The following is a 26,853-nucleotide window of genomic DNA, read 5'->3' as shown; positions in this document are numbered from 1 at the left end:
TGGCGTGGCCGCGGTGTCAGGGCTGGCTGCAGGGCTTTGGTCGAGGCTCCTGGTGCTCCAGCACGGGAAGGCAATGCACGGGTTCAGCACCAGAAGTTGCCCTGTCCCAGAGCCCCGCAGCGCCCACGGCCCACACCGGACCAGCCAAAGCCCCCAGAAGCGATGGGCACACCGCTAGCGCTGAGAGAGCTGCCCACGGCAGCCGAGGCGCTGGATCCCACGGCTGTGCTCTGAGGGAAGGAGCTGAGGATGGGGCCCGGCAGGGTCACCAGCACGGCCGGGGGCTGGATGGCAACGCTGGAGTCGGCGCAGCGCAGGACGCAGGGCTCATTGCAGCTGTTGGCGAGCGGGGCTGGGCCGCAGGCAGCAGACGCGCAGGGGCTGTAGCACGACATGTCTGGTGGAGGGAGGTGGCCCTGCAAGATCGGGAGGGAGCACAGGACATGAGCTGTCTCAGGCCCTTTCAGACCCCCAGCGTGGCTCCTGTGACAATGCGCAGGGCCTGAGCAGGGCCAGGTCTCCCTGCAAATCTCGTTTCCATGCCCAGAGCGACCAAGGCAGGCGGCTGCGCTGTGCGTGCGGGAGGAAGCTGCTGGTGACCGGTCAGACAGCACTGGTCGTCTGGCCTCAGAGTGCAGCAGAGCCACTGCTCCACAAGAGCCCCAGTGACTCCCTCTGGGAAGGGGACAAACCTTCCCCCTTCCCTCAGCAGCTCACCTGCCACGAGGTGAAGCACAGTGTACTTCCAAGGCTGGAGCACGTGTCAGAAGGACCCCGCAGAGAAGGGAAGCAGCCCCCTGACAGAAATCCCACCAGCAGGAAGAGAAGCAGTGAGTTCAGACTTACCGAGTTCCCGCTGGAGAGCAAGGGAAGAGATGTGGATGGAAGGGCCTGGAGTGGCACAGGCTTTTTATACGGTGAGCCCAGGAGACCTGGAACACACCTTCTCTGTGAAGCACGTTCGCAAACAGCAATTTGAGGCTTGCAAAGCACAGCCAAGAGATGAAGAAATTGTCTCTTTCATCTGAAAGGTTTGGCTGGCATTTCCCCATTGGGTGAGAGCAGGGTGATGCCTTAGATGCTGACTCCTCAAAGCAATGGTCATCTGAGGTCCCACACCACATCCCAGGAGAGGGTTCCAGTAGCTCCAGGCGCTGTGTGTGGGTTGTGCACATCCTTGCTGGGGAACGTGACTACCACTCTCAATCAGGCCTTCAGCTGTGCAGTGCTCCTGATGGCGGCCACTCACGCGGGTCTCTAGTGGAAGGGCTGAGGCTGACCCTGAGGAACACCAGGCCTCTCAGGGCCATGGAAGGGGCCAGCAATCAGCCGAGCGTCAGCTGGATGCCAGTCTGGCTGAGGGACACAGAAAGGAGGGGAATCAAGTCCCCAGCGGGAGTTCGGAGGTGAAGGCCAAAGAAGGGTCCTCTGTGAGCTGGAGAGAAGCGCCACTGTGTGACTGCACAGGGGCACGGGGACCATTCCTAGAGGTGGCCAGGTAGCTCTGTGGTGGCCTCAAAACAAAGCAGAAAAGTAGCAGGTGTTGTTCACTGGAAATCTGCCACTTGTCAATCTGAAAATTCTCCTTCTCAAAGCGGGTAGTCATCCCCAAGGGTGCAAGGTCAAAGTGGCTGAGGAGTAAACTCAATGGCATTTGACCGAGGGCGCTTTTCACTTTTGGTTGCCTTGCCAGCGCTGGGAAGGACATGTCCTCTTGTGGCTGCAGTTCAAAGCAGCAGGCATCTTGCGGAGCAAGGATGGGGCTGTGCTGTCCGCTTCCTGCCCTCAGGTGTTACCACAGACCTGCTGAGGCAGGTGGACGCGTGTGCCCTCTCCCGCTGCCTCCGCTGTGCTCAGGCACAGCAAACGCCAGGCTCCTCGTGCGGTGGAGGAATGGCTCCCCAGCCCTCCCACATCCAGCAGCGGGGCAGGATGGCAGCCAAGGAGGAGAGCAGCCCAGCCATGGTGCTCACTGCCTGCTGTCGCAGAGCTGTGGCAGGCTGTGTCATGCTCCTGTTTGGTGCAAAGGAGTATATGTGAGGAGCAGAGCATCTTTCTGGCCCCAGCCATAGGGCGAGTTGTCCCATTTTGGGAGTTTCCCTCAGGGCAGGTTCCTGCTGGTAGATTCCTCCACCGAGATTGCTGTGGGCAACTTGGGACCCTTGTGTGGGGCTGTATGATGTCCCAAAGGGCCACATCTCAGGACTTTGGGGTCTGGAAGAGATAGGCAGCCACATCCCAGCCATTCAGTTCAGGATACGCTGGAGGTGGAGGGCCTCGCAAGTTCCTCACAGACCCTCAGAGCCTGGGACCTGTTTCTGCCTGTACCGAGGGAGCAGTTTCCTGTGTGCGCTGTGGCACTGGCTCAGCAGTCCCAGCAGGATGACACACACATTGGTCTGTCTAAAAGCAGGCTCCTCGCACCCTGGGCACATCGGGGCAACACCGCTGCAGTTTGGTCTGTGCTCCAGAAATGCCGGGAAGTGGGACAGCCAGAGCACATGCGTGCTGTCCTCCTTTGGCTGCTGTTTCACCAAGGAGCATGGCAGGATTTCAAGGAGTCACCAAGCCGTTGGGCAAGACGCTCACGGCCATGACAACACTGTACAAAAAGCTGCACTTGTGTAGAAATGCGGACGTGAGGTTGCACCTGGAGTGCTCTGCACGTCTGGATCCATTTCCCGCAGAGCCCCTGATGCCAGTGCACGGGTGTTTGGCGGCCAGGTGGAGCAGAGGTGTCTCACGGTGCCTCAGAACTTTTGGGTGACTCACAGGTGACTCCAAGGTGGTCTGCTGGCACCACCTTGCAATTAAAGGGCACTGAACTTGACAACCCATCCCTGAGCCAGGAAAAACAAGCCAGACCCTCTGGGTCAGGGACCTCAACAAGTCACCCGGCAGTCATGCAAAGATATTTGGGATGACTGCGCCAAAGCAAACAGGTCCACTTGGTGATGGCTCACTTTGAGGCATGAGTCAGCAGGCTCCTCCATCGCTCTCCAGGGCCACGCTGAGCCATCGCTTCTCCTCAGGAGAGTAAGGAGTAAAGGCCAGGGCTGTGCGGTTCCCAAAGCAAACACTCTGCCCTTTGCTGACGGAAGCCAACAGCGGGACTGCTGGGCTCCCTTTGCACAGCTGCAAAGTGTGCGCATCACCGAGGCGCGAGGGGATCCGAGATCAGCCACCGAATAGCCTGATCTGCTCCAGCAATGGAGTGCTGTCCCCAAGGAGGGTCTTGTTTGACCATCACATGTGAGTGTTGGCTGTGCTCACCAGGAAGGGCAGGACACACACAACACCTCCTCATGACCTGAATCTACTGCCAGGCTTCGGCAGCAACCGCAACGAGACCTCAGACGAGCGTTGGTCTGCAGATGGAAGCTCATTGCTATCGACAAAGTCACCTCCATGCTACCCAGCATGAAAAGGGAGCCAAGCATTTCAGGCCAAGGAGGCATGTCTTTCATCTGCCAGCACAGCTCTGAGAACCCAAAATTGCTATTTCTCAACACGCTTCACATTTGTGTCATTTTCCAGCTCCCCTGAGGCTCTGGGCAGCAGTATAAAAGCGTGCCCAACTCCCAGATCCTCCATCCTCTCCTCGAGCCTTCCTCTGCTCTGTGAAGTCGGTAAGTCTCAGTTCATTTTGCCTCTTGTCTCCTCGGTTGGCAGGATAGGTTTTATGGAGAGGGCTGCATGCATTTTGCCTCCATGACAGGACAAGAGCAGGGTTGTCGAGGGTGGCGTAGGAAAAGAAGATCCATTTGGCTGAGTGAACAGATTGATGGTGGTACAAGGGCTGAGGACCAGGAAGTACAGAGCGTGATGCCAAGAAGAGGGAGCCTTTGGTCTGCAGTAAAATCTTTCCCTGACTAAGGCCACAGCAGCAGGACAGTGCTCAACCTGTCTGGAAAGCCTGGCATCCGTTGCCCGATGCTAGGTGCCCCATGCTAGGCACCGTTTCCTAGGTGCCATCCATACCAAATTTTGAAGGGCAGCCTTCAAGGCTGAGCAGAAGGGTAGCTGTGAAGAACACTGGCAGGCTGCAGACGTACGAAGGGGAATGGAGCAACTGGAGGTAGCAGAGTGCCTGTGTGGGGCAGGCATGCCTGGGAGCGGCAAGTTGGGCTCAGGGATGGCCTGCGAAGGAGCTTGACTCGGACAAGGGGAGCTTCCTTGCATTTGGATAGACACTTATGCCTTGGAGAATGTTTACCAGGGGGACTCTGCATTTTATGGGGCAGTTGCAAGTAGCTCTGGCCAGGTTAGCTTGTAGGTCCGTGTCGGTGAGACAGCCCAGGGGAGTGAGAAAAGAGCTCTGTCCTGCTGCACACAGAGTTCTTGACTCGTGTCCCATTCAAATCTGCTCAATAATGCCCTGTGCTCCCTCCTGGTCTTGCAGGGCCACCTCCCTCCGCCAGACATGTCGTGCTACAGCCCCTGCGCGTCTGCTGCCTGCGGCCCAGCCCCGCTCGCCAACAGCTGCAACGAGCCCTGCGTCCTGCGCTGCGCCGACTCCAGCGTTGCCATCCAGCCCCCGGCCGTGCTGGTGACCCTGCCGGGCCCCATCCTCAGCTCCTTCCCTCAGAGCACAGCCGTGGGATCCAGCGCCTCGGCTGCCGTGGGCAGCTCTCTCAGCGGTAGCGGTGTGCCCATCGCTTCTGGGGGCTTTGGCTGGTCCGGTGTGGGCCGTGGGCGCTGCGGGGCTCTGGGACAGGGCAACTTCTGGTGCTGAACCCGTGCATTGCCTTCCCGTGCTGGAGCACCAGGAGCCTCGACCAAAGCCCTGCAGCCAGCCCTGACACCACGGCCACGCCATGCAGAGGAGCCCAGATCCCAGCGCTCTGCCGGGAGGAAGGGGCCAGTGCTGGCCTTCCCTCTCTTTCCAGCAAGACTCACTCTTTCCCCCTCTTGCTCTGCTTTACCTTATGCTCCCCATGAAACACCTCCTCCTCACTTCCCTGGCAGTGGATCTAGTGGTACAGGATGGCCAGAGCCTTGAAGGGCACTTGGAAAAGAAGCATCCCTGGCGGGGAGGAGTTCCTTCAGGTGGCAGCACTTCTCTGAGCTTCACTCAGCCTCCAAAGTGCATTGCTCAGGCTCTCGCCTTTCCCATTTTCCTTTGGTTTTCTCATTAAAGACATTGAGCATCAGCTTTGCAAGAGAGTTGTGTTTCATTCTCCCCTTGTCTCCCATGCCCACCAGCTGAGTCTCCACAAGAGTTCCTGCCTTGGAAAAACTACAGCTTTCTTTGTGGTTCCCTCCCCTCCAGCATTTTGACGGCACCACACAGCTTGGTGCCGTCGGCAAACTGGCTGAGGATGCACTCTATCCCATTGTCCATGTCGCCAACAAAGGTGTTGAACAGGGCTGGGCCCAACACGGAACCTTGAGGAACGCCACTCATCAACGGTCTGTACTTGGACATTGAGACATTGACCACAATTCTCTGAGTGCGGCCATCCAGGCAGTTCCCTATCCACCGAGTGGTCCACCCATCAAAGCCCTGCCTCTCCAGTTTAGAGAGAAGCATGTTGTGCGGGACAGTGTCAAATGCCTTGCACAAGCCCAGGTAGATGATGTCAGTTGCTCATCCCTTGTCCACCGATGCTGTAGCCCCATCAGAGAAGGCCACCAGACTGGTCAGGCACGATCTGCCCTTAGTGAAGCAAAGTTGGCTCTCACCAATCACCTCCTTGTTCTCCATGTGCCTCAGCATAGTTTCCAGGAGAATCTGATCCATGCCTACGACTCCCAGGCACCTGGGGCCTGTGTTTGGAAATCACTTCCAGCATGTTTAGCTCTATTATCCTCAAAGGGCTTGAGGAGAGACTGAGCATCCTTGTGAGCTCCCTGGATCTTCCTTCTTTCCCTTCTTGTTCCTCTTGCCTCTGTGTAGACAGGTGTGTCCTGAGCCACTTCAAAACCTTGCAAGTTCTTTTGAAGCAACTGTCATGTCAAAACAAAGGCTTAGTTGGAGATGCACATAGAGCTGCTGACAGTCGGAAACTCTGAGCCATTGTTGGCCTGACCGACGAGGATGGGATTCGAACCCATGCGTGCAGAGCACAATGGATTAGCAGTCCATCGCCTTCACCACTCGGCCACCTCGTCAGCATGCAGCTAACGCTCCTGCTCCTGCTGCCGCTGCTGCTACCACTGCTCCTACTGCTGCTTCTCCTGCTCCTGTTTGTCCTGCTCCGGATGCCTACACTGTTCTATTCTGTTTAAACTTTTTTGACATGGGAGAGAAGGATTCAGACTCAGCGTCTGCCCATTTTACGAGTGCTCTGCTCTCTCAACATCTGGAAGGAGCTTTGAAAAACAGGTCTCAGCATTCACATCAAAAAATGACTGAACAGCAGAGCCTCATGATCCTTCCTGGGAACGAAGACGGGAGAGTGACCCTGCACTGACTCAGTGCCAGCAAAGGACTTGAGCCTGACCTTGAGATTGTCACCAGCCACATTCCCCTCACATTCTGGAACTCCTATGGGCGGCAGCCACTCGCACTCGACTGGTGCACTTCAACAGGGACATCCAATAGAGAATGTGGGCTTGCTTCTGAGTTTGTTTTGTGGCTTTTTAGCTGTGTCGATGAGCAATGGGGATCCTTTCACTAGAGCTCTGGCCCTAAACTGGCCGTATGTCCATTGCTATGGGATGTCAGGGCTGAAAGATGAGGCTCTCTCAAACCTCAGAACCAGAGAGACAGCCGTAATTTTTCCAAGGGAGGAACTCTTGTGCAGTCTCAACTTGTTGGGATGGAAGAAGAGGGGAGAATGAAACAGGACTCTCTTGCAAAGCTGATGCTCAATGTCTTTAATGAGAAAACCAAAGGAAAATGGGAAAGGCGAGAGCTTGAGCAACGAGCTTTGGATGCTCAGTGAAGCTCAGAGAAGTGCTGCCACCTGAAGGAACTCCTCCCCGCCAGGGATGCTTCTTTTCCAAGTGCCCTTCAAGGCTCTGGCCATCCTGTACCACTAGATCCACTGCCAGGGAAGTGAGGAGGAGGTGTTTCATGGGGAGCATGAGGTAAAGCAGAGCAAGAGGGGGAAAGAGCGAGGCTTGCTGGGAAGAGAGGGAAGGCCAGCGCTGGCCCCTTCCTCCCGGTGGAGCTCTGGGAGTTGGGCTCCTCTGCATGGCGTGGCCGCGGTGTCAGGGCTGGCTGCAGGGCTTTGGTCGAGGCTCCTGGTGCTCCAGGACGGGCAGGCAATGCACGGGCTTCAGCATAAGAAGTTGCCCCGTCCCAGAGCCCCGCAGAGCCCACGGCCCACACCGGACCAGCCAAAGCCCCCAGAAGCGATGGGCACACCGCTAGCGCTGAGAGAGCTGCCCACGGCAGCCGAGGCGCTGGATCCCACGGCTGTGCTCTGAGGGAAGGAGCTGAGGATGGGGCCCGGCAGGGTCACCAGCACGGCCGGGGGCTGGATGGCAACGCTGGAGTCGGCGCAGCGCAGGACGCAGGGCTCGTTGCAGCTGTTGGCGAGCGGGGCTGGGCCGCAGGCAGTAGACGCGCAGGGGCTGTAGCACGACATGTCTGGCGGAGGGAGGTGGCCCTGCAAGATCGGGAGGGAGCACAGGACATGAGCTATCTCAGGCCCTTTCAGACCCCCGGCGTGGCTCCTGTGACAATGCGCAGGGCCTGAGCAGGGCCAGGTCTCCCTGCAAATCTCGTTTCCATGCCCAGAGCGACCAAGGCAGGCGGCTGCGCTGTGCGTGCGGGAGGAAGCTGCTGGTGACCGGTCAGACAGCACTGGTCGTCTGGCCTCAGAGTGCAGCAGAGCCACTGCTCCACAAGAGCCCCAGTGACTCCCTCTGGGAAGGGGACAAACCTTCCCCCTTCCCTCAGCAGCTCACCTGCCACGAGGTGAAGCACAGTGTACTTCCAAGGCTGGAGCACGTGTCAGAAGGACCCCGCAGAGAAGGGAAGCAGCCCCCTGACAGAAATCCCACCAGCAGGAAGAGAAGCAGTGAGTTCAGACTTACCGAGTTCCCGCTGGAGAGCAAGGGAAGAGATGTGGATGGAAGGGCCTGGAGTGGCACAGGCTTTTTATACGGTGAGCCCAGGAGACCTGGAACACACCTTCTCTGTGAAGCACGTTCGCAAACAGCAATTTGAGGCTTGCAAAGCACAGCCAAGAGATGAAGAAATTGTCTCTTTCATCTGAAAGGTTTGGCTGGCATTTCCCCATTGGGTGAGAGCAGGGTGATGCCTTAGATGCTGACTCCTCAAAGCAATGGTCATCTGAGGTCCCACACCACATCCCAGGAGAGGGTTCCAGTAGCTCCAGGCGCTGTGTGTGGGTTGTGCACATCCTTGCAGGGGAACGTGACTACCACTCTCAATCAGGCCTTCAGCTGTGCAGTGCTCCTGATGGCGGCCACTCACGCGGGTCTCTGGTGGAAGGGCTGAGGCTGACCCTGAGGAACACCAGGCCTCTCAGGGCCATGGAAAGGCCCAGCAATCAGCCGAGCGTCAGCTGGATGCCAGTCTGGCTGAGGGACACAGAAAGGAGGGGAATCAAGTCCCCAGCGGGAGTTCGGAGGTGAAGGCCAAAGAAGGGTCCTCTGTGAGCTGGAGAGAAGCGCCACTGTGTGACGGCACGGGCGCACGGGGACCATTCCTAGAGGTGGCCAGGTAGCTCTGTGGTGGCCTCAAAACAAAGCAGAAAAGTAGCAGGTGTTGTTCACTGGAAACCTGCCACTTGTCAATCTGAAAATTCTCCTTCTCAAAGCGGGTAGTCATCCCCAAGGGTGCAAGGCCAAAGTGGCTGAGGAGTAAACTCAATGGCATTTGACCGAGGGTGCTTTTCACTTTCGGTTGCCTTGCCAGCGCTGGGAAGGACATGTCCTCTTGTGGCTGCAGTTCAAAGCAGCAGGCATCTTGCGGAGCAAGGACGGGGCTGTGCTGTCCGCTTCCTGCCCTCAGGTGTTACCACAGACCTGCTGAGGCAGGTGGACGCGTGTGCCCTCTCCCGCTGCCTCCGCTTTGCTCAGGCGCAGCAAACGCCAGGCTCCTCGTGCGGTGGAGGAATGGCTCCCCAGCCCTCCCACGTCCAGCAGCGGGGCAGGATGGCAGCCAAGGAGGAGAGCAGCCCAGCCATGGTGCTCGCTGCCTGACTCACAGGTGACTCCAAGGTGGTCAGCTGGTGCCACCTTGCAATTAAAGGGCCCTGAACGTGTCGAGCTGTCCCTGAGCCCGGGAAAACAAGCCAGACCCTCTGCGTCAGGGACTTCAACAAGTCACCAGGCAGTGATGAAAGCTGAGTGTTGTTTGGGATGACTGGGCCGAACGAAACAGGTCCACTTGGTGATGGCTCACTTTGAGGCATGAGTCAGCAGGCTCCTCCATCGCTCTCCAGGGCCACGCTGAGCCATCGCTTCTCCTCAGGAGAGTAAGGAGTAAAGGCCAGGGCTGTGCGGTTCCCAAAGCAAACACTCTGCCCTTTGCTGACGGAAGCCAACAGTGGGACTGCTGGGCTCCCTTTGCACAGATGCAAAGTGTGCGCATCACCGAGGCGCGAGGGGATCCGAGATCAGCCACCGAATAGCCTGATCTGCTCCAGCAATGGAGTGCTGTCCCCAAGGAGGGTCTTGTTTGACCATCACATGTGAGTGTTGGCTGTGATCACCAGGAAGGGCAGGATACACACAACACCTACTCATGACCTGAATCTGCTGCCAGGCTTCGGCAGCAACTGCAATGAGACCTCAAACGAGCGTTGGTCTGCAGATGAAAGCTCATTGCTATCGACAAAGTCACCTCCATGCTACCCAGCATGAAAACGAAGCCAAGCATTTCAGGCCAAGGAGGCATGTCTTTCATCTGCCAGCACAGCTTTGAGAACCCAAAATTGCTATTTCTCAACACGCTTCACATTTGTGTCATTTTCCAGCTCCCCTGGGGCTCTGGGCAGCAGTATAAAAGCGTGCCCAACTCCCAGATCCTCCATCCTCTCCTCGAGCCTTCCTCTGCTCTGTGAAGTCGGTAAGTCTCAGTTCATTTTGCCTCTTGTCTCCCTGGTTGGCAGGATAGGTTTTGTGGAGAGGGCTGCATGCATTTTGCCTCCATGACAGGACAAGAGCAGGGGTGTCGAGGGTGGTGTAGGAGAAGGAGATCCATTTGGCTGAGTGAACAGATTGATGGTGGTACAAGGGCTGAGGAGCAGGAAGTACAGAGCCTGATGCCAAGAAGAGGGAGCCTTTGGTCTGCAGTAAAATCTTTCCCTGACTAAGGCCACAGCAGCAGGGCTGTGCTCAGTCGGTCTGAAAAACTCTGGCACACATTGTCCCATGCTAGGAGGGGGCTTCCTGAGCACCCTTTCTGGGGTGCCATCCCTTCCAAATTTTGAAGGGCAGCCTTCAAGGCTGAGCAGAAGGGTAGTTGTGAAGAACACTGGCAGGCTGCAGACGTACGAAGGGGAATGGAGCAACTGGAGGTAGCAGAGTGCCTGCGTGGGGCAGGCATGCCTGGGAGCGGCAAGTTGTGCTGAGGTATGGGCTGCAAAGGAGCTTGACTTGGACAAGAGGAGCTTCCTTGCATTTGGATGGACCCTTATGCCTTTGAGAATGTTTACCAGGGGGGACTCTGCATTTCATGGGAGGGTTGCAAGTAGCTGTGGCCAGGTTAGCTTGTAGGTCCATGTGGGTAAGACAGCCAAGGGGAGTCGGAAAAGAGCTCTGTGCTGCTGGACACAGAGTTCTTGACTCGTGTCCCATTCAAATCTGCTCAATAATGCCCTGTGCTCCCTCCTGGTCTTGCAGGGCCACCTTCCTCTGCCAGACATGTCGTGCTACAGCCCCTGCGCGTCTGCTGCCTGCGGCCCAGCCCCGCTCGCCAACAGCTGCAACGAGCCCTGCGTCCTGCGCTGCGCCGACTCCAGCGTTGCCATCCAGCCCCCGGCCGTGCTGGTGACCCTGCCGGGCCCCATCCTCAGCTCCTTCCCTCAGAGCACAGCCGTGGGATCCAGCGCCTCGGCTGCCGTGGGCAGCTCTCTCAGCGCTAGCGGTGTGCCCATCGCTTCTGGGGGCTTTGGCTGGTCCGGTGTGGGCCATGGGCACTGCGGGGCTCTGGGACGGGGCAACTTCTGGTGCTGAAGCCCGTGCATTGCCTGCCTGTGCTGGAGCACCAGGAGCCTCGACCAAAGCCCTGCAGCCAGCCCTGACACCGCGGCCACGCCATGAAGAGGAGCCCAACTCCCAGTGCTCCGCCGGGACGAAGGCGCCCACGCTGGCCTTCCCTCTCTTCCCAGCAAGACTCACTCTTTCCCCCTCTTGCTCTGCTTTACCTTATGCTCCCCATGAAACACCTCCTCCTCACTTCCCTGGCAGTGGATCTAGTGGTACAGGATGGCCAGAGCCTTGAAGGGCACTTGGAAAAGAAGCATCCCTGGCAGGGAGGAGTTCCTTCAGGTGGCAGCACTTCTCTGAGCTTCACTCAGCCTCCAAAGTGCATTGCTCAAGCTCTCGCCTTTCCCATTTTCCTTTGGTTTTCTCATTAAAGACATTGAGCATCAGCTTTGCAAGAGAGTCGTGTTTCATTCTCCCCTTGTCTCCCATGCCCACCAGCTGAGTCTCCACAAGAGTTCCTGCCTTGGAAAAACTACAGCTTTCTTTGTGGTTCCCTCCCCTCCAGCATTTTGACGGCACCACACAGCTTGGTGCCGTCGGCAAACTGGCTGAGGATGCACTCTATCCCATTGTCCATGTCGCCAACAAAGGTGTTGAACAGGGCTGGGCCCAACACGGAACCTTGAGGAACGCCACTCATCAACGGTCTGCACTTGGACATTGAGACATTGACCACAACTCTCTGAGTGCGGCCATCCAGGCAGTTCCCTATCCACCGAGTGGTCCACCCATCAAAGCCCTGCCTCTCCAGTTTAGAGAGAAGCATGTTGTGCGTGACAGTGTCAAATGCCTTGCACAAGCCCAGGTAGATGATGTCAGTTGCTCATCCCTTGTCCACCGATGCTGTAGCCCCATCAGAGAAGGCCACCAGACTGGTCAGGCACGATCTGCCCTTAGTGAAGCAAAGTTGGCTCTCACCAATCACCTCCTTGTTCTCCATGTGCCTCAGCATAGTTTCCAGGAGAATCTGATCCATGCCTATGACTCCCAGGCACCTGGGGCCTGTGTTTGGAAATCACTTCCAGCATGTTTAGCTCTATTATCCTCAAAGGGCTTGAGGAGAGACTGAGCATCCTTGTGAGCTCCCTGGATCTTCCTTCTTTCCCTTCTTGTTCCTCTTGCCTCTGTGCAGACAGAAGAGGTTGAGGTGTGTCCTGAGCCACTTCAAAACCCTGCAAGTTCTTTTGAGGCGACTGTCATGTCAAAACAAAGGCTTAGTTGGAGATGCACATGGAGCTGCTGACAGTCGGAAACTCTGAGCCATTGTTGGCCTGACCGACGAGGATGGGATTCGAACCCATGCGTGCAGAGCACAATGGATTAGCAGTCCATCGCCTTCACCACTCGGCCACCTCGTCAGCATGCAGCTAATGCTCCTGCTCCTGCTGCCGCTGCTGCTCCCGCTGCCGCTGCTGCTCCCCCTGCTCCTGTTTGTCCTGCTCCGGATGCCTACACTGTTCTATTCTGTTTAAACTTTTTTGACATGGGAGAGAAGGATTCAGACTCAGCGTCTGCCCATTTTACGAGTGCTCTGCTCTCTCAACATCTGGAAGGAGCTTTGAAAAACAGGTCTCAGCATTCACATCAAAAAATGACTGAACAGCAGAGCCTCATGATCCTTCCTGGGAACGAAGACGGGAGAGTGACCCTGCACTGACTCAGTGCCAGCAAAGGACTTGAGCCTGACCTTGAGATTGTCACCAGCCACATTCCCCTCACATTCTGGAACTCCTATGGGCGGCAGCCACTCGCACTCGACTGGTGCACTTCAACAGGGACATCCAATAGAGAATGTGGGCTTGCTTCTGAGTTTGTTTTGTGGCTTTTTAGCTGTGTCGATGAGCAATGGGGATCCTTTCACTAGAGCTCTGGCCCTAAACTGGCCGTATGTCCATTGCTATGGGATGTCAGGGCTGAAAGATGAGGCTCTCTCAAACCTCAGAACCAGAGAGACAGCCGTAATTTTTCCAAGGGAGGAACTCTTGTGCAGTCTCAACTTGTTGGGATGGAAGAAGAGGGGAGAATGAAACAGGACTCTCTTGCAAAGCTGATGCTCAATGTCTTTAATGAGAAAACCAAAGGAAAATGGGAAAGGCGAGAGCTTGAGCAACGAGCTTTGGATGCTCAGTGAAGCTCAGAGAAGTGCTGCCACCTGAAGGAACTCCTCCCCGCCAGGGATGCTTCTTTTCCAAGTGCCCTTCAAGGCTCTGGCCATCCTGTACCACTAGATCCACTGCCAGGGAAGTGAGGAGGAGGTGTTTCATGGGGAGCATGAGGTAAAGCAGAGCAAGAGGGGGAAAGAGCGAGGCTTGCTGGGAAGAGAGGGAAGGCCAGCGCTGGCCCCTTCCTCCCGGTGGAGCTCTGGGAGTTGGGCTCCTCTGCATGGCGTGGCCGCGGTGTCAGGGCTGGCTGCAGGGCTTTGGTCGAGGCTCCTGGTGCTCCAGCACGGGAAGGCAATGCACGGGCTTCAGCATAAGAAGTTGCCCCGTCCCAGAGCCCCGCAGAGCCCACGGCCCACACCGGACCAGCCAAAGCCCCCAGAAGCGATGGGCACACCGCTAGCGCTGAGAGAGCTGCCCACGGCAGCCGAGGCGCTGGATCCCACGGCTGTGCTCTGAGGGAAGGAGCTGAGGATGGGGCCCGGCAGGGTCACCAGCACGGCCGGGGGCTGGATGGCAACGCTGGAGTCGGCGCAGCGCAGGACGCAGGGCTCGTTGCAGCTGTTGGCGAGCGGGGCTGGGCCGCAGGCAGTAGACGCGCAGGGGCTGTAGCACGACATGTCTGGCGGAGGGAGGTGGCCCTGCAAGATCGGGAGGGAGCACAGGACATGAGCTATCTCAGGCCCTTTCAGACCCCCGGCGTGGCTCCTGTGACAATGCGCAGGGCCTGAGCAGGGCCAGGTCTCCCTGCAAATCTCGTTTCCATGCCCAGAGCGACCAAGGCAGGCGGCTGCGCTGTGCGTGCGGGAGGAAGCTGCTGGTGACCGGTCAGACAGCACTGGTCGTCTGGCCTCAGAGTGCAGCAGAGCCACTGCTCCACAAGAGCCCCAGTGACTCCCTCTGGGAAGGGGACAAACCTTCCCCCTTCCCTCAGCAGCTCACCTGCCACGAGGTGAAGCACAGTGTACTTCCAAGGCTGGAGCACGTGTCAGAAGGACCCCGCAGAGAAGGGAAGCAGCCCCCTGACAGAAATCCCACCAGCAGGAAGAGAAGCAGTGAGTTCAGACTTACCGAGTTCCCGCTGGAGAGCAAGGGAAGAGATGTGGATGGAAGGGCCTGGAGTGGCACAGGCTTTTTATACGGTGAGCCCAGGAGACCTGGAACACACCTTCTCTGTGAAGCACGTTCGCAAACAGCAATTTGAGGCTTGCAAAGCACAGCCAAGAGATGAAGAAATTGTCTCTTTCATCTGAAAGGTTTGGCTGGCATTTCCCCATTGGGTGAGAGCAGGGTGATGCCTTAGATGCTGACTCCTCAAAGCAATGGTCATCTGAGGTCCCACACCACATCCCAGGAGAGGGTTCCAGTAGCTCCAGGCGCTGTGTGTGGGTTGTGCACATCCTTGCAGGGGAACGTGACTACCACTCTCAATCAGGCCTTCAGCTGTGCAGTGCTCCTGATGGCGGCCACTCACGCGGGTCTCTGGTGGAAGGGCTGAGGCTGACCCTGAGGAACACCAGGCCTCTCAGGGCCATGGAAAGGCCCAGCAATCAGCCGAGCGTCAGCTGGATGCCAGTCTGGCTGAGGGACACAGAAAGGAGGGGAATCAAGTCCCCAGCGGGAGTTCGGAGGTGAAGGCCAAAGAAGGGTCCTCTGTGAGCTGGAGAGAAGCGCCACTGTGTGACGGCACGGGCGCACGGGGACCATTCCTAGAGGTGGCCAGGTAGCTCTGTGGTGGCCTCAAAACAAAGCAGAAAAGTAGCAGGTGTTGTTCACTGGAAACCTGCCACTTGTCAATCTGAAAATTCTCCTTCTCAAAGCGGGTAGTCATCCCCAAGGGTGCAAGGCCAAAGTGGCTGAGGAGTAAACTCAATGGCATTTGACCGAGGGTGCTTTTCACTTTCGGTTGCCTTGCCAGCGCTGGGAAGGACATGTCCTCTTGTGGCTGCAGTTCAAAGCAGCAGGCATCTTGCGGAGCAAGGACGGGGCTGTGCTGTCCGCTTCCTGCCCTCAGGTGTTACCACAGACCTGCTGAGGCAGGTGGACGCGTGTGCCCTCTCCCGCTGCCTCCGCTTTGCTCAGGCGCAGCAAACGCCAGGCTCCTCGTGCGGTGGAGGAATGGCTCCCCAGCCCTCCCACGTCCAGCAGCGGGGCAGGATGGCAGCCAAGGAGGAGAGCAGCCCAGCCATGGTGCTCGCTGCCTGACTCACAGGTGACTCCAAGGTGGTCAGCTGGTGCCACCTTGCAATTAAAGGGCCCTGAACGTGTCGAGCTGTCCCTGAGCCCGGGAAAACAAGCCAGACCCTCTGCGTCAGGGACTTCAACAAGTCACCAGGCAGTGATGAAAGCTGAGTGTTGTTTGGGATGACTGGGCCGAACGAAACAGGTCCACTTGGTGATGGCTCACTTTGAGGCATGAGTCAGCAGGCTCCTCCATCGCTCTCCAGGGCCACGCTGAGCCATCGCTTCTCCTCAGGAGAGTAAGGAGTAAAGGCAAGGGCTGTGCGGTTCCCAAAGCAAACACTCTGCCCTTTGCTGACGGAAGCCAACAGTGGGACTGCTGGGCTCCCTTTGCACAGATGCAAAGTGTGCGCATCACCGAGGCGCGAGGGGATCCGAGATCAGCCACCGAATAGCCTGATCTGCTCCAGCAATGGAGTGCTGTCCCCAAGGAGGGTCTTGTTTGACCATCACATGTGAGTGTTGGCTGTGATCACCAGGAAGGGCAGGATACACACAACACCTACTCATGACCTGAATCTGCTGCCAGGCTTCGGCAGCAACTGCAATGAGACCTCAAACGAGCGTTGGTCTGCAGATGAAAGCTCATTGCTATCGACAAAGTCACCTCCATGCTACCCAGCATGAAAACGAAGCCAAGCATTTCAGGCCAAGGAGGCATGTCTTTCATCTGCCAGCACAGCTTTGAGAACCCAAAATTGCTATTTCTCAACACGCTTCACATTTGTGTCATTTTCCAGCTCCCCTGGGGCTCTGGGCAGCAGTATAAAAGCGTGCCCAACTCCCAGATCCTCCATCCTCTCCTCGAGCCTTCCTCTGCTCTGTGAAGTCGGTAAGTCTCAGTTCATTTTGCCTCTTGTCTCCCTGGTTGGCAGGATAGGTTTTGTGGAGAGGGCTGCATGCATTTTGCCTCCATGACAGGACAAGAGCAGGGGTGTCGAGGGTGGTGTAGGAGAAGGAGATCCATTTGGCTGAGTGAACAGATTGATGGTGGTACAAGGGCTGAGGAGCAGGAAGTACAGAGCCTGATGCCAAGAAGAGGGAGCCTTTGGTCTGCAGTAAAATCTTTCCCTGACTAAGGCCACAGCAGCAGGGCTGTGCTCAGTCGGTCTGAAAAACTCTGGCACACATTGTCCCATGCTAGGAGGGGGCTTCCTGAGCACCCTTTCTGGGGTGCCATCCCTTCCAAATTTTGAAGGGCAGCCTTCAAGGCTGAGCAGAAGGGTAGTTGTGAAGAACACTGGCAGGCTGCAGACGTACGAAGGGGAATGGAGCAACTGGAGGTAGCAGAGTGCCTGCATGGGGCAGGCATGCCTGGGAGCGGCAAGTTGTGCTGAGGTATGGGCTGCAAAGGAGCTTGACTTGGACAAGAGGAGCTTCCTTGCATTTGGATGGACCCTTATGCCTTTGAGAATGTTTACCAGGGGGGACTCTGCATTTCATGGGAGGGTTGCAAGTAGCTGTGGCCAGGTTAGCTTGTAGGTCCATGTGGGTAAGACAGCCAAGGGGAGTCGGAAAAGAGCTCTGTGCTGCTGGACACAGAGTTCTTGACTCGTGTCCCATTCAAATCTGCTCAATAATGCCCTGTGCTCCCTCCTGGTCTTGCAGGGCCACCTTCCTCTGCCAGACATGTCGTGCTACAGCCCCTGCGCGTCTGCTGCCTGCGGCCCAGCCCCGCTCGCCAACAGCTGCAACGAGCCCTGCGTCCTGCGCTGCGCCGACTCCAGCGTTGCCATCCAGCCCCCGGCCGTGCTGGTGACCCTGCCGGGCCCCATCCTCAGCTCCTTCCCTCAGAGCACAGCCGTGGGATCCAGCGCCTCGGCTGCCGTGGGCAGCTCTCTCAGCGCTAGCGGTGTGCCCATTGCTTCTGGGGGCTTTGGCTGGTCCGGTGTGGGCCGTGGGCGCTGCGGGGCTCTGGGACGGGGCAACTTCTGGTGCTGAAGCCCGTGCATTGCCTGCCTGTGCTGGAGCACCAGGAGCCTCGACCAAAGCCCTGCAGCCAGCCCTGACACCGCGGCCACGCCATGAAGAGGAGCCCAACTCCCAGTGCTCCGCCGGGACGAAGGCGCCCACGCTGGCCTTCCCTCTCTTCCCAGCAAGACTCACTCTTTCCCCCTCTTGCTCTGCTTTACCTTATGCTCCCCATGAAACACCTCCTCCTCACTTCCCTGGCAGTGGATCTAGTGGTACAGGATGGCCAGAGCCTTGAAGGGCACTTGGAAAAGAAGCATCCCTGGCGGGGAGGAGTTCCTTCAGGTGGCAGCACTTCTCTGAGCTTCACTCAGCCTCCAAAGTGCATTGCTCAAGCTCTCGCCTTTCCCATTTTCCTTTGGTTTTCTCATTAAAGACATTGAGCATCAGCTTTGCAAGAGAGTCGTGTTTCATTCTCCCCTTGTCTCCCATGCCCACCAGCTGAGTCTCCACAAGAGTTCCTGCCTTGGAAAAACTACAGCTTTCTTTGTGGTTCCCTCCCCTCCAGCATTTTGACGGCACCACACAGCTTGGTGCCGTCGGCAAACTGGCTGAGGATGCACTCTATCCCATTGTCCATGTCGCCAACAAAGGTGTTGAACAGGGCTGGGCCCAACACGGAACCTTGAGGAACGCCACTCATCAACGGTCTGCACTTGGACATTGAGACATTGACCACAACTCTCTGAGTGCGGCCATCCAGGCAGTTCCCTATCCACCGAGTGGTCCACCCATCAAAGCCCTGCCTCTCCATTTAGAGAGAAGCATGTTGTGCGTGACAGTGTCAAATGCCTTGCACAAGCCCAGGTAGATGATGTCAGTTGCTCATCCCTTGTCCACCGATGCTGTAGCCCCATCAGAGAAGGCCACCAGACTGGTCAGGCACGATCTGCCCTTAGTGAAGCAAAGTTGGCTCTCACCAATCACCTCCTTGTTCTCCATGTGCCTCAGCATAGTTTCCAGGAGAATCTGATCCATGCCTATGACTCCCAGGCACCTGGGGCCTGTGTTTGGAAATCACTTCCAGCATGTTTAGCTCTATTATCCTCAAAGGGCTTGAGGAGAGACTGAGCATCCTTGTGAGCTCCCTGGATCTTCCTTCTTTCCCTTCTTGTTCCTCTTGCCTCTGTGCAGACAGAAGAGGTTGAGGTGTGTCCTGAGCCACTTCAAAACCCTGCAAGTTCTTTTGAGGCGACTGTCATGTCAAAACAAAGGCTTAGTTGGAGATACACATGGAGCTGCTGACAGTCGGAAACTCTGAGCCATTGTTGGCCTGACCGACGAGGATGGGATTCGAACCCATGCGTGCAGAGCACAATGGATTAGCAGTCCATCGCCTTCACCACTCGGCCACCTCGTCAGCATGCAGCTAATGCTCCTGCTCCTGCGGCCGCTGCTGCTCCCGCTGCCGCTGCTGCTCCCCCTGCTCCTGTTTGTCCTGCTCCGGATGCCTACACTGTTCTATTCTGTTTAAACTTTTTTGACATGGGAGAGAAGGATTCAGACTCAGCGTCTGCCCATTTTACGAGTGCTCTGCTCTCTCAACATCTGGAAGGAGCTTTGAGGAGCTTTGAAAAACAGGTCTCAGCATTCACATCAAAAAATGACTGAACAGCAGACCCCGATGATCCTTCCTGGGAACGAAGACGGGAGAGTGACCCTGCACTGACTCAGTGCCAGCAAAGGACTTGAGCCTGACCTTGAGATTGTCACCAGCCACATTCCCCTCACATTCTGGAACTCCTATGGGCGGCAGGCACTCGCACTCGACTGGTGCACTTCAACAGGGACATCCAATAGAGAATGTGGGCTTGCTTCTGAGTTTGTTTTGTGGCTTTTTAGCTGTGTCGGTGAGCAACGGGGATCCTTTCACTAGAGCTCTGGCCCTAAACTGGCCGTATGTCCATTGCTATGGGATGTCAGGGCTGAAAGAGGAGGCTCTCTCAAACCCCAGAACCACAGAGAAAGCCGTAATTTTTCCAAGGGAGGAACTCTTGTGCAGTCTCAACTTGTTGGGATGGAAGAAGAGGGGAGAATGAAACACGACTCTCTTGCAAAGCTGATGCTCAATGTCTTTAATGAGAAAACCAAAGGAAAATGGGAAAGGCGAGAGCTTGAGCAATGCACTTTGGAGGCTGAGTGAAGCTCAGAGAAGTGCTGCCACCTGAAGGAACTCCTCCCCGCCAGGGATGCTTCTTTTCCAAGTGCCCTTCAAGGCTCTGGCCATCCTGTACCACTAGATCCACTGACAGGGAAGTGAGGAGGAGGTGTTTCATGGGGAGCATAAGGTAAAGCAGAGCAAGAGGGGGAAAGAGGGAGTCTTGCTGGAAAGAGAGGGAAGGCCAGCACTGGCCCCTTCCTCTCGGTGGAGCGCTGGGATCTGGGCTCCTCTGCATGGCGTGGCCGCGGTGTCAGGGCTGGCTGCAGGGCTTTGGTCGAGGCTCCTGGTGCTCCAGCACGGGAAGGCAATGCACGGGTTCAGCATAAGAAGTTGCCCCATCCCAGAGCCCCGCAGAGCCCACGGCCCACACCGGACCAGCCAAAGCCCCCAGAAGCGATGGGCACACCGCTACCGCTGAGAGAGCTGCCCACGGCAGCCGAGGCGCTGGATCCCACGGCTGTGCTCTGAGGGAAGGAGCTGAGGATGGGGCCCGGCAGGGTCACCAGCACGGCCGGGGGCTGGATGGCAACGCTGGAGTCGGCGCAGCGCAGGACGCAGGGCTCGTTGCAGCTGTTGGCGAGCGGGGCTGGGCCGCAGGCAGCAGACGCGCAGGGGCTGTAGCACGACATGTCTGGCGGAGGGAGGTGGCCCTGCTAGATCGGGAGGGAGCACAGGACATGAGCTATCTCAGGCTCTTTCAGACCCCCAGCGTGGCTCCTGTGACAATGCGCAGGGCCTGAGCAGGGCCAGGTCTCCCTGCAAATCTCCTTTCCATGCCCAGAGCGACCAAGGCAGGTGGCTGTGCTGTGCGTGCGGGAGGAAGCTGCTGGTGACCGGTCAGACAGCACTGGTCGTCTGGCCTCAGAGTGCAGCAGAGCCACTGCTCCACAAGAGCCCCAGTGACTCCCTCTGGGAAGGGGACAAACCTTCCCCCTTCCCTCAGCAGCTCACCTGCCACGAGGTGAAGCACAGTGTACTTCCAAGGCTGGAGCACGTGTCAGAAGGACCCTGCAGAGAAGGGAAGCAGCCCCCTGACAGAAATCCCACCAGCAGGAAGAGAAGCAGTGAGTTCAGACTTACCGAGTTCCCAGTGGAGAGCAAGGGAAGAGATGTGGATGGAAGGGCCTGGAGTGGCACAGGCTTTTTATACGGTGAGACCAGGAGACCTGGAACACACCTTCTTTGTGAAGCACGTTCGCAAACAGCAATTTGAGGCTTGCAAAGCACAGCCAAGAGATGAAGAAATTGTCTCTTTCATCTGAAAGGTTTGGCTGGCATTTCCCCATTGGGTGAGAGCAGGGTGATGCCTTAGATGCTGACTCCTCAAAGCAATGGTCATCTGAGGTCCCACACCACATCCCAGGAGAGGGTTCCAGTAGCTCCAGGCGCTGTGTGTGGGTTGTGCACATCCTTGCTGGGGAACGTGACTACCACTCTCAATCAGGCCTTCAGCTGTGCAGTGCTCCTGATGGCGGCCACTCACGCGGGTCTCCGGTGGAAGGGCTGAGGCTGACCCTGAGGAACACCAGGCCTCTCAGGGCCATGGAAAGGCCCAGTAACCAGCCGAGCATCAGCTGGATGCCAGTCTGGCTGAGGAACACAAAAAGGAGGGGACTCAGGTCCCCAGCGGCAGTTGGGAGGTGAAGGCCAAAGAAGGGTCCTCTGTGAGCTGGAGAGAAGCGCCACTGTGTGACGGCACGGGGGCATGGGGACCATTCCTAGAGGTGGCCAGGTAGCTCTGTGGTGGCCTCAAAACAAAGCAGAAAAGTAGCAGGTGTTGTTCACTGGAAATCTGCCACTTGTCAATCTGAAAATTCTCCTTCTCAAAGCGGGTAGTCATCCCCAAGGGTGCAAGGTCAAAGTGGCTGAGGAGTAAACTCAATGGCATTTGACCGAGGGCGCTTTTCACTTTCGGTGGCCTTGCCAGCGCTGGGAAGGACATGTCCTCTTGTGGCTGCAGTTCAAAGCAGCAGGCATCTTGCGGAGCAAGGACGGGGCTGTGCTGTCCGCTTCCTGCCCTCAGGTGTTACCACAGACCTGCTGAGGCAGGTGGACGCGTGTGCCCTCTCCCGCTGCCTCCGCTGTGCTCAGGCGCAGCAAACGCCAGGCTCCTCGTGCGGGGGAGGAATGGCTCCCCAGCCCTCCCACATCCAGCAGCGGGGCAGGATGGCAGCCTAGGAGGAGAGCAGCCCAGCCATGGTGCTCGCTGCCTGACTCACAGGTGACTCCAAGGTGGTCAGCTGGTGCCACCTTGCAATTAAAGGGCCCTGAACGTGTCGAGCTGTCCCTGAGCCAGGGAAACCAAGCCAGACCCTCTGGGTCAAGGACCTCAACAAGTCACCTGGCAGTGATGCAAAGATGAGTGTTGTTCGGGATGAGTAAGGAGTAAAGGCAAGGGCTGTGCAGTTCCCAAAGCAAACACTCTGCCCTTTGCTGACGGAAGCCAACAGTGGGACTGCTGGGTTCCCTTTGCACGGCTGCAAAGTGTGCGCATCACCGAGGCGCGAGGGGAACCAAGATAGGCCACCGAATAGCCTGATCTGCTCCAGCAATGGCATGCTGTCCCCAAGGAGGGTCTTGTTTGACCATCACATGTGAGTGTTGGCTGTGCTCCCCGGGAAGGGCAGGACACACACAACACCTCCTCATGACCTGAATCTACTGCCAGGCTTCGGCAGCAACTGCAACGAGACCTCAAACGAGCGTTGGTCTGCAGATGAAAGCTCATTGCTATCGACAAAGTCACCTCCATGCTACCCAGGATGAAAACGAAGCCAAGCATTTCAGGCCAAGGAGGCATGTCTTTCATCTGCCAGCACAGCTTTGAGAACCCAAAATTGCTATTTCTCAACACGCTTCACCTTTGTGTCATTTTCCAGCTCCCCTGGGGCTCTGGGCAGCAGTATAAAAGCGTGCCCAACTCCCAGATCCTCCATCCTCTCCTCGAGCCTTCCTCTGCTCTGTGAAGTCGGTAAGTCTCAGTTCATTTTGCCTCTTGTCTCCCTGGTTGGCAGGACAGGACAGGTTTTGTGGAGAGGGCTGCATGCATTTTGCCTCCATGACAGGACAAGAGCAGGGGTGTCGAGGGTGGTGTAGGAGAAGGAGATCCATTTGGCTGAGTGAACAGATTGATGGTGGTACAAGGGCTGAGGACCAGGAAGTACAGAGCCTGATGCCAAGAAGAGGGAGCCTTTGGTCTGCAGTAAAATCTTTCCCTGACTAAGGCCACAGCAGCAGGGTAGTGTCTCAACCCATCTGAAAAACTCTGGCATCCATTGTCCCATGCTAGGAGGGGGCTTCCTGAGCACCCTTTCTCGGGTGCCACCCCTACCAAATTTTGAAGGGCATCCTTCAAGGTTGAGCAGAAGCGTAGTTGTGAAGAACACTGACAGGCTGTAGACGTACGAAGGGGAATGGAGCAACTGGAGGTAGCAGAGTGCCTGTGTGGGGCAGGCATGCCTGGGAGCGGCAAGTTGCGCTGAGGTATGGGCTGCAAAGGAGCTTGACTTGGACAAGGGGAGCTTTCTTGCATTTGGATGGACCCTTATGCCTTGGAGAATGTTTACCAGGGGGGACCCTGCATTTATGGAGCCGTTGCAAGTAGCTCTGGCCAGGTTAGCTTGTAGGTCTGTGTAGGTGAGACAGCCCAGGGGAGTGAGAAAAGAGCTCTGTGCTGCTGGACACAGATTTCTTTACTCTTGCCCCGTTCAAATCTGCTCAATAATGCCCTGTGCTCCCTCCTGGTCTTGCAGGGTCACCTCCCTCCACCAGACATGTCGTGCTACAGCCCCTGCGCGTCTGCTGCCTGCGGCCCAGCCCCGCTCGCCAACAGCTGCAACGAGCCCTGCGTCCTGCGCTGCGCCGACTCCAGCGTTGCCATCCAGCCCCCGGCCGTGCTGGTGACCCTGCCGGGCCCCATCCTCAGCTCCTTCCCTCAGAGCACAGCCGTGGGATCCAGCGCCTCGGCTGCCGTGGGCAGCTCTCTCAGCGGTAGCGGTGTGCCCATCGCTTCTGGGGGCTTTGGCTGGTCCGGTGTGGGCCGTGGGCGCTGCGGGGCTCTGGGACAGGGCAACTTCTGGTGCTGAAGTCCGTGCATTGCCTGCCCGTGCTGAAGCACCAGGAGCCTCGACCAAAGCCGTGCAGCCAGCCCTGACACCACGGCCACGCCATGAAGAGGAGCCCAACTCCCGGTGCTCCACCGGGACGAAGGGGCCAGCGTTGGCTTTCCGTCTCTTTTCAGCAAGCCTCGCTCTTTCCCCCTCTTGCTCTGCTTTACCTTATGCTCCCCATGAAACACCTCCTTTTCCCATCCCTGGCAATGGCTCTAGGTGGTACAGGATGGCCAGAGCCTTGAAGGGCACTTGGAAAAGAAGCATCCCTGGCGGGGAGGAGTTCCTTCAGGTGGCAGCACTTCTCTGAGCTTCACTCAGCCTCCAAAGTGCATTGCTCAAGCTCTCGCCTTTCCCATTTTCCTTTGGTTTTCTCATTAAAGACATTGAGCATCAGCTTTGCAAGAGAGTTGTGTTTCATTCTCCCCTCATCTCCCATGCCCACCAGCTGAGTCTCCACAAGAGTTCCTGCCTTGGAAAAACTACAGCTTTCTTTGTGGTTCCCTCCCCTCCAGCATTTTGACGGCACCACACAGCTTGGTGCCGTCGGCAAACTGGCTGAGGATGCACTCTATCCCATTGTCCTTGTCGCCAACAAAGGTGTTGAACAGGGCTGGGCGCAGCACGGAACCGTGAGGAATGCCACTCATCAACGGTCTGCACTTGGACATTGAGACATTGACCACAACTCTCTGAGTGCGGCCATCCAGGCAGTTCCCTATCCACCGAGTGGTCCACCCATCAAAGCCCTGCCTCTCCAGTTTAGAGAGAAGCATGTTGTGCGGGACAGTGTCAAATGCATTGCACAAGCCCAGATAGGTGATGTCAGTTGCTCATCCCTTGTCCGCCGATGCTGTAGCCCCATCAGAGAAGGCCACCAGACTGGTCAGGCACGATCTGCCCTTAGTGAAGCAAGGTTGGCTCTCACCAATCACCTCCTTGTTCTCCATGTGCCTCAGCATAGTTTCCAGGAGAATCTGATCCATGCCTACGACTCCCAGGCACCTGGGGCCTGTGTTTGGAAATCACTTCCAGCATGTTTAGCTCTATTATCCTCAAAGGGCTTGAGGAGAGACTGAGCATCCTTGTGAGCTCCCTGGATCTTCCTTCTTTCCCTTCTTGTTCCTCTTGCCTCTGTGTAGACAGAAGACGTTGAGGTGTGTCCTGAGCCACTTCAAAACCCTGCAAGTTCTTTTGAGGCAACTGTCATGTCAAAACAAAGGCTTAGTTGGAGATACACATGGAGCAGCTGACAGTCGGAAACTCTGAGCCATTGTTGGCCTGACCGACGAGGATGGGATTCGAACCCATGCGTGCAGAGCACAATGGATTAGCAGTCCATCGCCTTCACCACTCGGCCACCTCGTCAGCATGCAGCTAATGCTCCTGCTCCTGCTGCCGCTGCTGCTCCCCCTGCTCCTACTGCTGCTTCTCCTGCTCCTGTTTGTCCTGCTCCGGATGCCTACACTGTTCTATTCTGTTTAAACTTTTTTGACATGGGAGAGAAGGATTCAGACTCAGCGTCTGCCCATTTTACAAGTGCTCTGCTCTCTCAACATCTGGAAGGAGCTTTGAGGAGCTTTGAAAAACAGGTCTCAGCATTCACATCAAAAAATGACTGAACAGCAGACCCCGATGATCCTTCCTGGGAACGAAGACGGGAGAGTGACCCTGCACTGACTCAGTGCCAGCAAAGGACTTGAGCCTGACCTTGAGATTGTCACCAGCCACATTCCCCTCACATTCTGGAACTCCTATGGGCGGCAGGCACTCGCACTCGACTGGTGCACTTCAACAGGGACATCCAATAGAGAATGTGGGCTTGCTTCTGCGTTTGTTTTGTGGCTTTTTAGCTGTGTCGATGAGCAACGGGGATCCTTTCACTAGAGCTCTGGCCCTAAACTGGCCCTATGTCCATTGCTATGGGATGTCAGGGCTGAAAGATGAGGCTCTCTCAAACCCCAGAACCACAGAGAAAGCTGTAATTTTATCAAGGGAGGAACTCTTGTGCAGTCTCAACTTGTTGGGATGGAAGAAGAGGGGAGAATGAAACACGACTCTCTTGCAAAGCTGATGCTCATTGTCTTTAATGAGAAAACCAAAGGAAAATGGGAAAGGCGAGAGCTTGAGCAATGCACTTTGGAGGCTGAGTGAAGCTCAGAGAAGTGCTGCCACCTGAAGGAACTCCTCCCCGCCAGGGATGCTTCTTTTCCAAGTGCCCTTCAAGGCTCTGGCCATCCTGTACCACCTAGAGCCATTGCCAGGGAAGGGAGGAGGAGGTGTTTCATGGGGAGCATAAGGTAAAGCAGAGCAAGAGGGGGAAAGAGCGAGTCTTGCTGGGAAGAGAGGGAAGGCCAGCGCTGGCCCCTTCGTCCCGGCGGAGCGCTGGGATCTGGGATCCTCTTCATGGCGTGGCCGCGGTGTCAGGGCTGGCTGCAGGGCTTTGGTCGAGGCTCCTGGTGCTCCAGCACGGGAAGGCAATGCACGGGTTCAGCATAAGAAGTTGCCCCGTCCCAGAGCCCCACAGCGCCCACGGCCCACACCGGACCAGCCAAAGCCCCCAGAAGCGATGGGCACACCGCTACCGCTGAGAGAGCTATCCACGGCAGCCGAGGCGCTGGATCCCACGGCTGTGCTCTGAGGGAAGGAGCTGAGGATGGGGCCCGGCAGGGTCACCAGCACGGCCGGGGGCTGGATGGCAACGCTGGAGTCGGCGCAGCGCAGGACGCAGGGCTCGTTGCAGCTGTTGGCGAGCGGGGCTGGGCCGCAGGCAGCAGACGCGCAGGGGCTGTAGCACGACATGTCTGGCAGAGGAAGGTGACCCTGCAAGACCGGGAGGGAGCACAGGACATGAGCTATCTCAGGCTCTTTCAGACCCCCAGCGTGGCTCCTGTGACAATGCGCAGGGCCTGAGCAGGGCCAGGTCTCCCTGCAAATCACCTTTCCATGCCCAGAGCGACCAAGGCAGGCGGCTGCGCTGTGCGTGCGGGAGGAAGCTGCTGGTGACCGGTCAGACAGCACTGGTCGTCTGGCCTCAGAGTGCAGCAGAGCCACTGCTCCACAAGAGCCCCAGTGACTC

The 26,853-nt window shown here is 57.1% G+C and overlaps 2 protein-coding genes and 4 non-coding genes across 6 annotated transcripts; all 6 read right to left on the bottom strand.

Annotated features, from left to right (window-relative positions):
• Window positions 1–6,032: 6,032 nt before the first annotated feature.
• Window positions 6,033–6,114, bottom strand: TRNAS-GCU (transfer RNA serine (anticodon GCU)). The gene has a single exon. It is a non-coding gene; the product is annotated as a tRNA-Ser (tRNA).
• Window positions 6,115–7,226: 1,112 nt separating this feature from the next.
• Window positions 7,227–7,538, bottom strand: LOC147598483 (feather keratin 4-like). Its single transcript, XM_086762588.1, has one exon. It carries the CDS (start codon window positions 7,536–7,538, stop codon window positions 7,227–7,229), a length of 312 nt encoding a protein of 103 aa, XP_086618714.1.
• Window positions 7,539–12,409: 4,871 nt separating this feature from the next.
• On the bottom strand, window positions 12,410–12,491 carry TRNAS-GCU (transfer RNA serine (anticodon GCU)). Its single transcript has one exon. It is a non-coding gene; the product is annotated as a tRNA-Ser (tRNA).
• A 1,109-nt stretch (window positions 12,492–13,600) lies between these two features.
• LOC147598481 (feather keratin 4-like) lies at window positions 13,601–13,912 on the bottom strand. The gene has a single exon (XM_086762587.1). It carries the CDS (start codon window positions 13,910–13,912, stop codon window positions 13,601–13,603), a length of 312 nt encoding a protein of 103 aa, XP_086618713.1.
• Window positions 13,913–18,782: 4,870 nt separating this feature from the next.
• TRNAS-GCU (transfer RNA serine (anticodon GCU)) lies at window positions 18,783–18,864 on the bottom strand. Its single transcript has one exon. It is a non-coding gene; the product is annotated as a tRNA-Ser (tRNA).
• Window positions 18,865–25,060: 6,196 nt separating this feature from the next.
• On the bottom strand, window positions 25,061–25,142 carry TRNAS-GCU (transfer RNA serine (anticodon GCU)). Its single transcript has one exon. It is a non-coding gene; the product is annotated as a tRNA-Ser (tRNA).
• Window positions 25,143–26,853: the final 1,711 nt, after the last annotated feature.

The sequence above is a fragment of the Chlamydotis macqueenii genome, chromosome 18, assembly GCF_036417535.1.
Source record: "Chlamydotis macqueenii isolate bChlMac1 chromosome 18, bChlMac1.mat, whole genome shotgun sequence".
Lineage (NCBI taxonomy): Eukaryota > Metazoa > Chordata > Aves > Otidiformes > Otididae > Chlamydotis > Chlamydotis macqueenii.
Note: the sequence above shows the minus strand (reverse complement) of the source record. Positions and strands in the feature narration are given on the sequence as shown.